Below are 18,320 nucleotides of genomic sequence, written 5' to 3'. Positions count from 1 at the left end.
AAGTTCTGCATGGTTTCCAGTTACTGCCTGGGGACGGAAGGAGTTCAGCTACTGAGTTCAACTTGTATTCAAAAAGATACACTTTGTATGTTTTCAGAAACTCTAATCAATATACAGCACAAAGACAAATTATAATAAACTACTCATCACAATTTATCACGTGGCAATAGATTATTATTTTTTTTGGCAGGGCAACTGGCATTTAACTCCTCAGACCTAATCATCACCTTAGTCTCACCACTTAACCTCTCTAAAACACCCTACCATTTATTGTGGAAACCGTGAGTGGAAGTATGTGTCTATATTGTTAAGACTACCTATACTGTTATACTACAATACAAACCAAATATGTATTTGTAAACATTTAATTCTGTGAAGTAAAGAGCTGGAAGGATTTAATCTTTGCTTTTCATTTACTTGTCGGTCAGAATCCCCAACACAAAAGAGCCCTAGATGTAATTTGTGGTTCTTGCTCCTGGGCTTTCAGGGTCTGTACAGAGTATTGCTTTGTATCAAAGATCTGGTTCTCATGTATAGGCCCACTGCCTTCTACATTAAAACCTTAAACAATAGGCAGAACACAAGAACAAGATAAATGAGTCAATCTAGACCAGTATGCTTTCCTGTGGTCATAGCTGATGTTTACGGAAAAAAAAAAGAAGAAAAACAATTATGGGGCAAGCCTTTCTGCATTACACACTGCCAGCCCTCACTGCTTTTTCCTCCATGAACGTATCATCCATTAATTTCTCTAATCCTTTTTTAATCCATTTATACCTTTGGTGTCTACATTGTCAGGTGACAATAGGTAATTACACATTAATTACTGAAGCATAACACTTTTGCATGTGAAATTGTGTTTATCTGAGAGAAAACAAAAGAAATCCTACAAAGTAGTTTGGTAAAAAACTATTTTGTGAAGTATCTTACAGAAAGCCTGAAAAGTTATTTTCATTTATGCTATTTTTGATTGTAGCTCCCAATTTTCCCCTCCTCACCTGCAAAAGGAGTAAGCAAAGTTATATAAAAGGGTGTTTACAAAGTAATCTTCACTAGATTATTTTCTAGCAAGCAACAGCTTTAAAATCATGCAAATCAGGTTGATAAAGCAGTAACTCAGAAAACACTCAGACTGTCTACAGGGTCAATGAACTTATACAAAAACTGGCAGCGTAAGCAAGCAGACAAGTTCTGGTCTTTTGAAAATACTGAAAAAACTTGTTCTTATAAGTGCACAAGTAGTTAAAAGCTCTGAAATATTCTCCGCTGATGTTTTACGTTCTCACATACTGAAATTTTAATAGCATTTATATATTCCTTTAATTTTTGCTTTTTGCATACAGCAAAGTTTTACTAATTAGCAAGCAATCAGTGGCTCCTTTTTGTCTCATTTCCCCTTTCTGGAGCTGAGTGAAAGCAGCTGAGGCATGCTGGGGAGTTCAGGGAAAGGAATGTTGATTTGTCTGTTCTTTTTCATCCAACTGCCTACACAGGGCTGCACAGTAAGAGGACTGCAGCAGACCCACACTGTACCTGAAGATTCCACTACCTCATCTACCGTGGTTTGCTCTACTTTTCCAACACAGGAAGCATTACCTACTTAGAAGTACACACACACACAGAAGCACACAATCACACAACTAAACAGATATCCCAGATCTACATACATAAATTTACACATAAATACATATATATATATGTATTTAACTTAACAGTTCAAAATTCAGTTCATCCTACACGAATGCAGTCATATGTAGAGATCTGCTCCAGCCTGCCTTTTGCTGTATGTATCTTAGGATACTGTTGTAGCCAACTGAAATTAAAATTAAACTGGTACTCTCTCTTTTCCACTATATATGTCAGTAAGTTAGCTAAGTGAATATATATAAAAGGTAGAGAAGTATAAAGGGCAAGTTGCAACTATTATCTTTCTTAACCTAATTTAAAATCTTTGAAATAGATTGGGTATGTAAGTAAAACCTGCCTAAAGTTCCAGCTACCTGAGTGAGTAGCACTCAGACAGCAGACCTCCACAGGTCTCTAATGACCTTGGCATCATTACAAGGTTTACACCTTCACATCAATGAACTATTCCCAAGCAAATTCTCTAACATGTTAAATACAAAATTGCTTGCTTTCACCTGGAAGGGGTCTGTCTTAAAAATAGCAACAATAAATACATACACTGACAGGCACACACTTTATTCAAGATTGTAGGAAAACTCTTCTAGTATATATGCAGAGCTTTACTGTATTGTATTAGGAAGAGTGGGCATTTTTCTTATGTATCTTCTGCGAAGAGTAGGAGAAATTTTCTTCACAATACAGATTTCACTGTACACTGTTGTTTCAACATCTTTTCAACTCGTTTCAAGTAAGACTGAAAAGAAACACAGGAGTATCTGATCTATCCTACCGGTTTACCTTACACAATTGTACTATATACATAAGGCATAGAAGATCACCTTCAGGATGATTAAAAAAAATAAAAAATATACAAGTATCTTCAATTTGATACTAAAAATTAAACAATGTCAAACCACACAAATACAATTGAGATGTTCTTTGAGCAGAAAATGCACACATAGCATCACTTCTCCAAAACAGTCAAATTGCACAGCTGGGTTTAGACAGAAAAAAAGCCTGTATTTATTTATCCCCAGTGTTGTGAGAATTGCATGCAGAGCTCTCTTCACTGGCAGGAATGAAGTTTCCTGTACCATATTGCCACAGAAAGTTATGGTACCAAAAAACTCCGCGCCTCTTCCCTCCTCCTGTTCTCCACTGTTAGTCTTATCTGGCACCACACGTCACCGTCTACCTCCCCTCCAGTTCTTCTCTTGGGAAGACAGGTGAACACAATAGAAAAGAGTCCAGGTATCTTTAGGAAGGCTATGCAAAGTAAACAAGCACTGAAACATAGCTTTGACAGACCTTGTAGCAACACCATTAGGGGAGAACCCCATGGAAAGAGATCCTTATCCATATATTGAACAGTTACATAAGGTTCAGGTCATCAGCTACCAAATGATATATGGACACTGTCGAAGCAGAAACAGATCGTTGCATCCTTTGATACGGAACCCTACCGCACAGGCAGCGTACTCAACCAGCCCTGAGCAACTAAAAGGCAGTATTATTCACAAAGAAAGCATTTGTTAAATTTACCACTCTGTCGTTAGAGCTGGCCCACTATATTCTGCATAAAATTCCCCTCATAAAAATATGCCAGTAGAAGATATGAAATTCACCGCACTGAAATTACAGAGGAACTACTACGTACATTGATAAATTTTGAATGCCAATTATTGCGCTTCATAGTGCTAAAACTGAAAGTGGCAACAACATAGACAGTTTAAACTGTACAACAGATGGTATTTGCTAACAGCCAGTGGTAAAGCTTTTCTCTTTGGTTCTGTCTATATGAGCAAGAAGGCACAGCTTTCACTTAAAATTCAGCGACTGGCTCTCACGTTCTAAAAAGGAGTCGAAAGCTGTTTGCAAAAGCATTGAATTAGAGTGGGTTAAGCGATGAGGATGCAAGCAGAGGATAACTGAACACTATATGACTAGTAAGTACAAATGAGGAAAAAAAAGCCAGACAGAGAGATCTCAAGATACACAGGTTGTGCTGTGGATCCATAGCTTTCAGTCCATACATGACTGACTTGTAATCGTGCTGTACTTAAACAGTGCAAGTTAACAAAAGGTCCTTAAGTTGATGACACTGCATCAACTAATAGATCCTCTGGGTACCCATTCGTAAATCCTTTACAGTGCAACATTTTAATATTTGGGGATGTTGCCAGATTTTTGGAAATTATTTTAACTAAAGTTTTATATAAATTTAACCCACAGTAACAGAACTGGGTAAAGGTCACAAAGTAATGATTTAAGTTGAGTATGAAACTTTAACAAACATGTTAATATAACATGATCTTTAGTTCACAGAATTGCATATCAGCCTCTTCAGAGAGCTGAAATGAGATTATGTGCATAAACACGCAGAGCACATAACAGACGGAACTGGTTAAACAAGATTCTTGAAGACAAACTGGAATGAAATACTGTATATTCAGACATATTTGCTGAAAAAAACCAAAACAAACAAAACCAACAATAACAAAAAACCCCAAACAAACAACAAAAAAACCCCAAACAACAAAAAAACCAAACTCCCCTAAAAAACAGGATGGGGGGAAGCAGTGGAACTGTATCAAGCATTGAAGTGGGCTCTCTGGGTCTTAGAATTGATACATCACAATTCCAAGACTGCAGTTTCTTCCCTATGATGTGTAAGACATGCTAATTTCTTTTTACTCCCACTTGCTAGTAGTGCCAGTATGTTTTAGTAAACCAACTTTTTACTATATTGTATTAGGGAATTATATTCATGTAAGGTAAAAACCCTACAGTGTTTTCCTTGTTTGTTTGCCTGCATTTGCTTTGTCTTTTCTTTCAATCTGTCCTCACTCTGTCTTCCAGGGCATTCAGTGCCTTCTATGTCCCATGTTTAGCCTGTTTCACATTCAAATTTCCACCTCTGCAATCACTGAAGGAGTAATACCTTCCTCTTACTACCCACACCTTTGCAGACTTCTTACACACACTCATACCTTCTTCTCATTTATTATTTTTGAATACATGAAGTATTATGTTTTCTCAAATTTTGTCATGCTTAAACTTATGATTTAAGACTGAGCAGACCTTATCAGCAGACTTAAGCTACAGAGATTAGGTAAAAGAAGCTGGAAATGAGTTGCAAATTCCTGGAAAAAGCTGAAAAAAAGAAAAAACAGCCCGTTTATAAGAAAGAAAACATAGCTGTAATGATGAGTCCCACAATACAAAGTTCTCTGTGACTCCCTGAAGAAAAGCTTCTGCATCCTAATATTGTCGTGCCATAGTGCACATGGAGCAGCTTTACTTACTAGCCCAGTAGTGGACTCAAACCACCACAAACAACACGTTACCAAACCTAAAAGAAAGGTCCACTGCAAAAAAATCAGTTTCTGACCACAAAAAAAAAGATCATACACGGAGGAAAATAATCCATGTATGTCAATAACAACTAAATATTTTAATAGTTCTCATAATTTTAACTCTGAAGCTTAAAAGATTTAGTCAATCAGCTTGAGAACAAGTCAAAGAGTTTACTGTGAAAGAGGCTGCTGCTGCAGAAATACAGGAGTGCTGCAGAATGAGTGAGGCAGCAGGAGAACGGATAGTTTCACAGCTAAGGTACCCAAATAAAGCCCTAGAAAATCTGGAACCCATTCTTGTCTCTGCCAAAGAGCTCCTGAGGCAAATCACTCAACCAAAACTTTCCAGAGGGGACCAAGAAGTGCATATTCTTTAGTTTCCTTGATGCTTGATTTAAGACACCAGGGCTAGGTTTCCAAAGTCTTGTGAGCACAGCTGCAACTGAAGTCAGCAAAAATTGTACCTTGAATAGATCAAGGACTACATAATGGTTAATATTATGTTAACCTAGGCACCCCAATTTGAACACGCACAACCCATGGACCCTTTTGACAGTTATGCCTTTACCTCTTAGTTTCCTACACTTAATATGGGGAATAACATTATTCATGAGCTTGCAGCCTATGCAAGAAAAGAAATTAAAGTTTGTGAAATAATCAATATAATTCTTCCTTCAGAAGGTTTTAGCAGTATGTACCGAGTGCAGAAACAGACTGGTCTGAAAAACATTGATAAATGAAATATTCTAACATTGTTTAAGTGAGTACAAAGCTACTTTTAATTCACCACAGATGGGCAAGAATGTGACAGGATGAATGCACATATATATGTGTTCTATTTGATTTGGTATATACACCTGATTTATAAAGTTTTACCTAGCGTAGGTCTGCTTATATGAGCCCACATAGCCAGAGCTGCTGAGTTCATATGCACACAACATTCAGTTTTCAGCTTTGGGCCTGAAGAAGTTACTCTCTATGAGGGAACTTCAGCAATGAAATTCAATTCCCTCACTTCTCATCCTGCTCCTTTTCAGTTTTTTTGCCTAACAAGAAACAAATCTAATAAAGTTTGGGTCTGAATATAGTTGTATACATACCCAGAAATATTTTAAAATATATAAAAATTAGTCAAGAACTAGTTTAAATAAAGCAATAAATATAATTCCAACTGCTTTGATACAGAAATCTCAGTAAAGCAAATGTATTTATATACTATTCTACTCTCAACTTGGGTGCAAGCAGTGAATAGATTTAAAGAATCAGAGATTAAGCTCAGTTAATACAAAAGGTAGTAAAATTCTTCCCACCACTCATTATTGTGTAAACCCAAAGAAACTGGACAGAACACAGAAATGGGTCCCTGAGATGCAAACGAAATGTTCTACTTCAACCTGAATACAGCAAAAAACCTCTTTGATAGGAATGCAGAAAATGTTCTGTGCCTCCACACCTTTTTTTACCACACCCTTAACACTGGCAAAGACATGAGAGTGGTTGTGTAACTGATCATTAAAAAATGGTTTTGGCTGACTTCAGTGGTTCAACTGGTGAAATTCCCCTTTGGCAGTGACTGCACAATACAGGACCTTTAGAGTTCTTTTACAAAATACAGGAAGAGCTAAAGTGAGGGGAAACTATCTAATTCACAGCTTATTAGAATTGTTAAATTTTGGCTAGATTCAATGTTTATTAGGCAAAACTTTGACAATATTTCTAAAAACCTTGACATTTCCTTTCAGAATCAAGTTCAACTGAGTAAAATCGAGTTCAGTCAATTAACTGTTCTTTAATTGCCATACTTGAAGTACAAATCTAAAGAATAAATCTCCATTCAAAATGAGCTACAGCACTAATAGAAGTATTTTAATGGAAGCAACAGACTTTCAAATATTCTTTCCTAAATTCATACTTGTGGAATCAAAGTAAATGACATGATAATCTTCCAAAACCTTCTGAAAAAAAGGGCATGGTGTGGCTGCTCACTTCATTCTGTTCCTGGTATGGAACACTTAAGTTATCACGATGCTGTCTGATGAAACCAACTCTGAAGTCTAATGGGCCAGCTTTTTAGGTTGATGCTGGACTAGTTGTTTAACTTCTTGAACTACATGTAAGAGGTTACCTTGTGGCTTCAGGGATTCAGAACTAACCAGCTCAGATGATCCTGAGGGGTTAGCAGTGATGGAGACACCAAATCCCTTTCTATTGTCTTTTCTTCTCCTTTCTGTACATAAATAAATCAAGTTTAAATAAAACAACTAGCCACTGATTTCCCTGGGTAACATGCAGGTGATTTCCAAAGAAAGAAACAACCAAACCCAACCTTCACCTCAAGACTGACACCCAAGGAAAAGAGACAAATATAGTGATTCTCAACATAGGGACAGCACTTTAACTGTAATCCTTTTTAGCTCTTCAATAAAGACAGCTTCTGAAATCAGTATTATTCGGGTATAGCCATCTAGTTTTTAAAGCTCATGAATGCAAATAATAGGTCTTTATTTCTGTTTGTAGTTCCGGTATTTTTCCCCACTGTGCACCTTTAGGCAATTCTTCTAACCTCAGACACTATTTCTTAAAGCAGTTGAAAGCTCTGGGATGAATAATACAGCAACACTGGATAGCATGGATAATAAAATCCCATACCTCTAAAAAAAGAATGCGAAAACTCCTTAAAAGCAGAATGGACTGTTAGGCTACCAACCCCTCAACCCCCAAAAAAACTCCAAACAAAAAAGCTTCTGGAGAAGAGACTAAATGGCCTAAACAACTTTACTTACTGCCCTTCTACCTTCAACTGATTATATTAATTCTTCCCATCATCTCAAAATGAGGCCTAGCCTACTTTAACACGTGGCTATGCCTTTGGAAGTTAACCATTATGAGTTACCTATTAAAAGGGTCAGTGTGTTTTTATCTTTTAGTGAGGTATGCTGCAACCAACTTGAATCCTCAGCTGTACTTCAAGAGATTATTCAGTAAACAAGCGCACAAATTTACAAGCAATTCAGATGGTCTTTCCTTCCATTTCAGCTAGAGCCATTATACTAACTGGTTAAAAATTACTCACTTGTGACAGTTTAGAGACAAGACTTTTCTTGCAAGGTCATTTTTGCTGATCGAAATGGTATCCTATCCTTAATATTCATTCCAGAACCATTTAGTTTTTCATTTGAGATGCAACAAAAGATTTAAGTGCCTACATTTTAGAACTGAGAATGCACTTTTTTCTTTTTTACACAGAGCACATTAAACAAAATTTCCCAATACAGGCATGACCTAACATTTACCCAGTTATAAAATCCAAAGCCAGGAAAGTATTAACCTCTCAACCAGTAGCTATACCAATGTCATATTATCCTCCTCAGATCGGCTTATACTAACAGTCTTTCCAAGGTCAGAAGTTGTTGCAAAGACTAGAGTGAAATATTAACTAGTTCTATGTTCACATTGTACCCTACTGAATGGACTTACACAGTCAAACACTTCACACGCATACACAAACAAACATATACTTTCGCAGGACAAGTCACCTGAACGTACATACACTGACTTCTGCTGATAAGGATTAGTGATCCTCCTGATGGTATTAAAGAAGTATCTGACTGCACAGACTCTTGCCAACTTTCAGAAACAAACAAAAAATACCACAAACAAACAACCCCCCTTCCCACACCAGACTAACTGAAATAGTCCTGGGTGATCATTTTTTTTGGGTCTGGTTTAGATGTGTTACAATCCAACACAAATAGAATTTTGCAGGACAGTTTTGCTCAGAGGCTTTCTTGACTCTACATACAGCATAAAACTCACCAAATTGTAGCTTCATGGTACTGTCTGCATCCAAACACATGTCCCCACTAAACAAATGGAGGAGTAAATTGCATGGAAATGAAAGACCAGGGGAGCTGGAACTTAAAAAGCTTGCTTTAGCACCCAAAAACAAAGTCACCAAGTTACATCTTCAGTGGACTTTAGAGGCATGTTTATTATTCTTGTTGACAACACAGCTAGCATTCCATAATTTGTTTGGTATTTCGTTTAATGGGTGCCTAAAAACATGCATGATGCTATTACCAAACAACTTCCTTTCCATGCATAGAACAGACGCTTACAGCAAAACAAATCAAATCTGTGTCGCAGATTTTCCATATACAGTTCTGAAATATGTGTTTCCAATAACCAGGCCTATTTAAGGAGTGCCTGCAGCCTTCGTTCTACCATCATGCATCTGTCTGTGCACCCTCCCACTCTTTCCCCCACTCCATCTGTGTCTGTAGGACCACACTGGGAATCAATCAAAAACATACCAGGCTTTTAAAGTGCTGGTAAAGGCAGGCAGAAAATGCAAAAGCAAGCGAAGGCAGGTCATGAAAGAAGAAACATTGACTTGCACCAGTCAGTCCACTATTCTTTCACTCCGTATACAGTTTAGATCAGTCACCAACCAGCTTCTACCATTGAAACAATCAAAAAAAAGTGTTATTTCAAGATGTGAAAGGCTGCCTTCAGGCAAGCAGAGGAAAAAAAAAAAATAACCCCACCAGTCACATTCGAAATCCTGGTTCATCTCTCTAAATCTTTTCCAGCTGTAGTGTATCTTGTTGGAGGTGAACAGACCAGACTCAGACACAGATTTCAGGATGCAGATTCAGATGAGCTATGAATGTATCTATACAAGGGTGTAATGATGTTCTTTTGCCCAAGTAATTCCTGTCATATAACATTTCTTTTGCTGCTATCAAGATAATGCCTTTATAGAGCTAGTTATTATGGCCCTAAGATTTCACACCTTAGATTGGTACAAATTAGTCAGGCTCCTATTGGGTTTTTTCCTTATATATAATTTTACAGTTAATTACATTAAATTTGTCTATCACTTTATGTACCACAGTGTCTCTACAATGCTCCACAATCAGTTAAGTCTTCACTTTACCCTAAGTAACCTGGGTAACTACTGTTTGGTGTTTGTACAGCATTATTACAAAATAGGTTCTCAGAATACACTAGATTTAGTTATGTTTCATTTTACATTTAAACTACATATGCCAAGCCATTTCTACAAGAAAGTCATACACAGTATATATCGATATCATTTACAATGCTTAAGCTAGCTTTTGTTGAACTGCTGCTCTATGTGGGAGATTACTGTTAGCTTTGAAGAAGTATCATTTTATCAGGTTAGGTAGAAAAAGATTCAATATTTTCTTTACAGCCCTGTGCTAGATTCATCTAAATTCACAATCAGTTCATACTGACTGGAAAAAAACAAGAACAAAACCAAAGTATCTTCTCATTGACAATGTTCAACATTTTGTATTATTTTCTTATTTTAAAGGAATACACTTCTAGTTCATGACATGTGCAGAAGGTAACCACTGTCTTTTGCTGTTCCTACCACTTGTTCTGGTAAAATTCCTTCTTCTCTTTAATCATATCATATGTCTTAACACATACATGTCAGTTAAAGCTCACATGACCAGCAAGCTTCATTGCATTCTTAAATGTGTTGATAAATGTATCAGCTTCTAAACTCTGTCTGTTTTATCATTTTGAAGACAAGGTCGGAAGTATGATGAACCCTGAACAAACCAGTCAAGGTCAGGCTTAGATAAGCCTCCTCATAATGTGATGATTACGCTTTTTCTGAGCAACACAATTTGTGCAGACTGCTTCTCAAAACATAAATTTGACAGTGCTGTGCAGTTTGCAACTGCACTCCCGAGCTGATACAATTTCAGTGGAATTTGAACAGTACAAGCTGCTATTTGCCACAACCTTTTACCTACAGTATTACATTCCAAAAGCTATTTCCAAATTTTATTGAAACAGTGGCACTTCATGTACAGTAACAGAGCATTCATGGTTAAGTAGTACAATTCTGGCCTGTTGTGTTGTAGGGTCAGATTAAGTAATACAAATTTTTGTACTAGATTAAAACCAGTAGGGGATTCATATTAATTTCTGCTCTAGCACTTGCAGTTATGAAGAAATCAATCTTTAATTAGAAAAACATTCATTTTTTAATTTATTATTAAATTACAGGCAATGATGACCCCACAGAGGTACGTTATGGAAGAGTAAAACTTTTGCTACTGTTAAATGGAAATAGTCTGGTCTCAGTCTTAATAAACAGGCAATGGAAGTTAAGAACAATCACAGCCATCTCAAGACCACCACAAGCAAAAGACATAACACAAAACTGAGTTAAAACTGTAGCAAAGAATATTAGCATCTTAATAACTGTGGCTTTATATAAAAATCTCTATTTAAAAAAAGCCTACCACCACATCAGTGAGCATGAAAAAAGAACCACACATGACAAATAACCCTGCTCTGTTCTCTTATCAGATCACCCTGAATATGTTTCTAACATGATTTCAAAACAGATCTATGTGGCATTTTAATCACAGATTAAATGCACTGTACATGACTTGCCAACCGATCTGACACCTCCAGCAGCTGAAAAATTCTGTTGATTTAACACTGGCACAAAAGTTACTTCTTTTCTCCCTGTAAAAACTTCCTTTTTGGCCTAATACATATCACAAAACAATTTTATTCAGCATACCAATTTGGATGATACAGAAGCCACATATGAAGTTACCACCTTATGCATACAGACTCCAATATACCCTGCTCTAGCAAATATCAGTATCCATATTTTCTGTATGATAAACCACTTATTACAGCATTTACACACCTGTTCTCTTCATTAAATACAACAGAATGGCCCTTTCCACTAATCTTTGATGTAAATTTCTTGTATCCCACAATCCAATATAAATCTTTCTAACTTGCAGTAATATAAAAAAGATAGTTTAACAGGTCAAGGAGCTTCAATTGTATAAAACATGATTTTCACACAAACTGCTGGGTACTCCGATAAATTATAAAAACAATCAACATCATATGTAAGATGACAGCAGATCACCCATCTAACTCTCCACAGAAACTGGTTATAGTTTCCTGACAGATGATACATCAAACTCAACAACTGATCTCAGCCAGTAGACATAGGGGTAATGCTGGGCTTCAAAAAATCATTAAGAATACTAATACTGCTGAGATTAAAAAAAAAACCAAACACAACACAACAACAACAAAAAAACCAATCACCAAACACCTTCCAACTATGCATGATTAAAGTTTTACTTAAAATAAAAACAACAATCAGAAAAGCAGAACTGCTGCTCAGAGCAACATTAATTAATTAAATTTCACTTTTGAATATCTTATTAAATTTACGATTAGATAGGCTATGTCATGCAAGTAAATAAATGCTATTTATAACTATCACTAAGCCACAGCAACCCAGTCATAGAGCCATTTCCCAGACTGTTATTGTTATGCCAAACAGACTACTCTTTCATTTCTTGTCAGTCGTAATTACAGTTCCATAATTGAAATACAGTAAATTACCATGCAGTAACTTTGAAAGATGGTTCACTGAGGTTAAGCTGTCACTACAATTACTGTATAATAAAAAAAGATAATTTAGATGTTCTACTTCTCTCTCAAAGAAAAAAATTAATTCAGTTCAAGCAGCTCAGATGAGTCAAATATCTTCATGATGATGTAAACAAAAAGAAACAACACATTCAAGCAAAGCCAAAAAATCTCAGGTAGAAGTCCTAGGCTACATAAATAAATCAGTGTATATAAACTTTTCTACCACTCTAGAAAATTGCACATTCAAAGCCAATCCTTTAAAAGAATACTCTTTATCAAAATCAGTCACACAGTAACTATTTAGCTTCCATATGTGCTCCTATTTGGCTCATAGAGCATATAAAGCTTTGGAAACTTCTTTCAAGTTCCAAGCTTAATTTTAATTCAGTTCTACATCATGTTTTCAGCCATGATCGGTAGGATAACTGCAACTCAACACCAATAAGGTGTAAGTAAAAGATAAAAACTAGCACAGATATTTCTAAGCATAAAACCAGGCCTACAATTTTGACTTACATAGGTCAAGCACAGCTTCCCTGTAGAAATTTTCTCAAATATTTAACAGAAATAAAATGAGGGAAGGGGATATGGAAATGACATAAATAACTGTCATTGTAAAAATAATGCTCAAAATTTTTATTTTGAGAAAGAACTGTCCCCTTAAAAAAACACCAATCTTTCAATAAATTCTTAGTTGCTGTCTCTGTGAAGATAACTTCACAAAGGAAATCTTTTGGAAAACAGTAACAGATATGTACATCTGAAAACTGTTCCTATTCTCCCCCTCACAAAGACTTCCTGCTGATGCTGGAAGAGGCAATTCCTTCAGTTCTTTTTTACTCCTGGCTGCTTCTAGACACCCAACCCCTGCTACTTCCCTCGTGTTGGCATTCATGTGACCATACAGTAAACAAGATAAGCTCAATAAATGAAAAGGACACACAATGAAACAAACATAAAACCACCCTAGTAGTAAGTGGTTGAAGGGACAAGGCGGGACAATGTAACCAGGGAACAGGACATGACACAAGGAGCTGAAGGTAGGAACAGTGGGCTGCAATGAACTTCAGAGAACTGCTAGAAGCTCCAAAACTATTGCAGCAGCATCACTGGCAAAGCATACTTGGCACTCTTCAGGGCATCCACAAGGTTTCAGTGATTCCATTTAACCCAAAGACAAGCAAATGGTCCTTTGTACTATACTCCCATCTATTCTCTCACAAAGTCTGCTATGAAGGAAATGTAGTAAATAACTGCTCGAAGAAAGGGCCGCAACTTCAGCTGTGACAAACAATCAAAACATTATGTAAGTGTATGAAATAAAACCTATTCTCAGCAGCTAAGTCTCCTAGCCCAAATCTTTACTTATTATTTTGCTAAGAAAACAGCAGTATCTGAAAGCATCTAGTATAGACATATGTGAGAGGTTTGATTTTTCCCTGTAAAGGTTAACTGCAATCACTTTTTTCACCTCTGTTGCTTCCTCCAGGCTCTGTTGCAGATCAAGCACTTCTTTATCGTGTTTCTCTTTAAGTTTATCCATCTCCATGTCATGGCTAGATACTTCTTCTTTTAGTGCTCCTTTTAAAGCTGTAAGCTCCCTCTCTCTCTTTCTCAAAATCTCTTCTTGTTGATCTTTTGCTATTAATACTTCTTGCAGATCCTGCTTCATTTGCATGAGCTCCTAAAGAATAAAATTAAACACAATTGCATGACAAATGGCTCCAATGGATGTTCTGTGCTTCAGGAAGGAAAGCATATAAATTCCCCAAGGCCAACTTTATTTCATATGACCAACATATTTCTTTGTGGCTTTTTTAGTAAGCTAAAAGTTTACTAAACCTTAAGATTATTAGAAGTATAACATAAAGCTGATGTTTTATGCAACAGGTCAACACACCTGATGCTGCAAAAGCATGAAAAAATTTGGATGGGGTATGTTATTGCTGTCCGTAAATAAATTGTACTCTTAGTTTGATTCCTGCTTTAACAACTCCCTCAGTCCTACCTTCTGTGGCAGAGAGGTAGGTAAGAACAAAGAAAAACCTTTTTTTTCCCCACACTGCAAGAGAGGTGAACCCAATGATAATTCTTTGTTGTCTTTTCTGCTGGAAAGAATAAAGTTGCTTCTACAGGTGCTGAAGACAAAACAAGTGCTTCACAACCAAGTCCATATCTTTACACTCTTCCTCCTCCCACCATGTTCACCCTAGAAGTCATTTCCCCTCTCCAGATTGCTGGGAAGGAAGGGGGTAGTCAGTGAATTTGAAGAATAAACACACACGTGCATGTATACAAACACAGAATATAACAATAACAACTATCAAAAATGTACCGCTTCAAGAATTATCTAATTCGGTAATTCTCAAGCTGTGAATAACTGCACTTTCAAAAAAACTGTGAACTTCCCCTGCACTGAAGCAGGATCAGCACATCTAAACGTTCCTGATACACATCATCTATTCTGTTCTTAAAAGCATACCATGAAAGGGATTCTACTACTGTCTGGATAACCATGTTCCACTGCTTAATTATGCATATTGATAGAAAATGTTTTCCAACACTTGCTTTAAATGTCTGCAGCTAAGTCTCTCATTTCTTAGTCTATCCCTACATAACATAGAAAAATTGATCGTCTCCTTTATAGCAACATTCTACAACACGTTCTTCTGACTCTTCCCTCACTCCTCCACTCAGATTAAAGTCCTTCTTCACAGGTAATGTTTTTCAGTACTATCACCACCATTCCAGATATTCCCTTACCTACACACAACTTTCAACTGCAGTGCCTGAGATTTAAGACAGTAATTTAAGAGAGTAATCAAATCTCACCTACACAAAACAAGCTAGTTATTCTACTCGGCATGTCCTGCATACAAACACCTTTAATATTCCTGAGATCTATTGTCTGTGGTTTTGCTCCCTATTTCGCATTTTATCATTTAGCTTCCATTTCTTAAAGCTAGCTTTCTGCACTAGTATTAAAAAAAAAAGTTAATTGTTTTGGTACTACCAAGTATTAAGATAACTCTGAACTCTAATCTTCCTTTTGAACCATTATGCACTGATACTCTTACACACCCTTATCAACAAATTTAATAAGCAGTGTTCCCTATTTCATCATCAGTAAATTACTATAACCAGGGATACAACCTATTCCTCTTTAACCCCAAGGTGACAAGAACCCCCTAACTCTTTTGTTCCTTTTCAGACTCTATCCCTTCTCTTCTCTACCTGGCCCCATCAACAAAGTCAACAATTTAAAGATTGCTTTGGTGAATATTTACCTTTTCTTAGTTGAATCTCACTTGGCCTTGCTAATACATACACCTTCTTTAAACTTCTGTTTCCTGTTGTGAAGCAAAATCCTATCTAACTGTTAAAACTGACTGAGATGATTATCTGGTAATAGTGGATAACTTGGCTGTTCCTCAACCAATATGTTATTTGTTCTCCCATTCTATGAGATAATGGTACTTATATTTTGTATTCCTTTTAGTATTAATGTAGTTGTTACAACATGCTTGCTTAGGTCATCTAATAATGGTATATTGTTTCGGACTGATTGAATCGGAAAAGCTAAGGCATGAATTTCTTCTACCTGTATCTTAGTTCCCACTTTTTATGCAGTTCTTCTGATTTTTTCATTCTCCTTCTGGTACTTTATAACTAACCTCAATCAGAACCTCTTTCTCCCCTTCATCGGTATGTTTTGCATTATCCAGTTCATCATGCATCTCAGAGAGCTGGTCCTGAAGATCTCTGATCTCAGTCTGGTGTTGTTCCTGCTCCATCTTCACTTGAAAAAGCCTCATCAGGAAAAATAAGACAGGATTTCTTAATTTTTAGAAATAGTAATTTGTTCTTTCAAGTACTAAAAAGATACAAGCATCTATTCCCATGTTCCCCACAAGGGAATGGGATATAATGAGGCAGAAAAATGAAACATCAGAGGGGTAAAAATGAGAACTCTTCGGTAGATATTTAAGTGGAAAGTTGTACTTTTAAACTACATAGTAATTTTAAAGCTGCATTTAAACTAAAGCATTCAAGTGCTTCCATATTTTAAAGACCTGAACTATATATTATGACCATGAATCATTACAGCAATTCACACTAAGAGGAAGACTATAAATTCAGCAGTCTTTCTCTTCCTCCCAGATACTCCAAAAACATGGCACTCTCAAACGGCAGAAACATTTCCTACAATAACAAACGTCACTCTGATTCCTTTATCATATTCTGAAGACACAGGTACTTTTAATCTAAAAGGTTTAAGAAAAGACATAAATTCCAATAAGTAACTTTTTTTAGAATTAACTCACTCCTCTAGGTTTTGCCTGAGTTCCTTCTCACTTTCTTCCAGCTGCTTTTTTAAGGCTTCTTTTTCACATATACTTTCATCAAGTTGCAACTGAAGATCTTTCAGGCTTGCTCGTGTAGCATCTCTCTCTTCTTTGGAATTTTGCTGATTCTGAATTTTGTACACCAAAAGTTAAGCAAGATAATAAACTAAGTATAAATCAATCAAAGGCTCTTTTTTATTATATGAAAGAAGCCATTCCAAGACTTTGATATTTTTCACTTGTAGAAGTGCTTATTAATCTAAGAATACTAAAAGCTGGGAATGCTTACTAAAACACACAAAGCACTGCTTTTTTATTTTTATTAGAAATGGGAGAAGTGAAGTCTCCTCAGTACTATCTAATCAGTTTCAAGTATATGGATTCTTATCACAGATTCAAAATGTAAACCAAAAGAACCCAAACTGTTCTTCTCATGTCTTCAGAGCATAGTTGTACTTAATTTCTTTGAATTCAGCACTGTAAAAATAATGCTGTAAGTAACAAACAGCAGCTACACGAGTAATACAGTTTGTCTTTGATTCCAATCTGTCTCATCACAGTCAACAGATTAACATTTAACTTTGCAGATAGCCAAGAAATTTTATGTGCATGTGCTTAATATTTTTCTTTACTGCTCCAAAGCCATTCTCAAATACAAAGAAGAAAGATTCCTTAAAAAGGTTAACTATGCTATGAGCAGCTGCGCTTAAAATAAAGTCTTCTGTGAAAGAACAGGTATATCTAGATTAAAAGGAATATGAAGCAAAAAAGATTCAGCTGGTTAATCAGTTATCACGTACAAAAATATATTTGAAATAGTCAAAAGCTTTATAATAACGAAGTGCCATACCCTAATTTCTAGATCCAGTTTTTTCTGTAATTCTTCCACCTTCCTTTCAAGTTCTGCTTTTTGTTCTACCAATGCTTTTACTTCAGCCGAAGAATCTGAAACCTACAATTAAATAGAGATGTTAATTCCCACAAAGTCAAAATGGTCTTTGTAATTGTTTTTTAAAATCTAAAGTAAAGCTACAAGCAAGGTTAATAAAGTGTAGCATCAACTGTCTGAGCTCACCAGGGACTTTTCATATGGGTCAAGCCAAGCTAATATTTTCAAAGGAACCATGATTTGATTTTCATAAAACTTCTTGATAATTGCTCAAGGCACATTGCCAATAATACAAAAAATACACAAACCTAAAGCAAAATTCAAATTAGACAAACATATGAATTAAATCACGAGTACTTCGGGCCAGATTTGACTGGGGTATCACCAATTACACAAAATGGACATCAAAGGGATTCATGCTTATATGTCAAGACAGATTTTCAAACACTGCTTTTCAGTAATTTTTTAAGATGTGCTTTATATTTTCATTTTGACTCATTATAGCCCAGGATAATGTATTCATCAAAAATAAGCATTTAATCCTTCTTAGACCATCATTGCAACAACTGGACATTTCTTCATTTTGTTTTAGAACCTCCACATAGCAGGAAACAAAAACTTTTCAGTAGGCAGACTGTTAAATGCTAT

General features: G+C 36.1%; 1 protein-coding gene across 5 annotated transcripts in view; it reads right to left on the bottom strand.

The window, feature by feature from the left end:
• The window catches only part of CGNL1 (cingulin like 1), a 63,879-nt gene that overhangs the window by 25,121 nt on the left and 20,438 nt on the right, over positions 1–18,320 (bottom strand). For all 5 annotated transcript variants that reach the window (XM_037395901.1, XM_037395896.1, XM_037395899.1 and 2 more), the window contains exons 5-8: positions 17,634–17,735; positions 16,763–16,911; positions 16,112–16,247; positions 13,909–14,121 (exon numbers count right to left, since the gene is read on the bottom strand). In XM_037395901.1, the coding sequence (XP_037251798.1) occupies positions 13,909–14,121; positions 16,112–16,247; positions 16,763–16,911; positions 17,634–17,735 (600 nt within the window). The remainder of the gene's footprint in view (positions 1–13,908; positions 14,122–16,111; positions 16,248–16,762; positions 16,912–17,633; positions 17,736–18,320) is intronic.

The sequence above is a fragment of the Falco rusticolus genome, chromosome 7 (genome assembly GCF_015220075.1).
Source record: "Falco rusticolus isolate bFalRus1 chromosome 7, bFalRus1.pri, whole genome shotgun sequence".
In the NCBI taxonomy this organism is placed as follows: Eukaryota; Metazoa; Chordata; class Aves; order Falconiformes; family Falconidae; genus Falco; species Falco rusticolus.
This window is presented reverse-complemented; position numbering and strand designations above follow the sequence as displayed.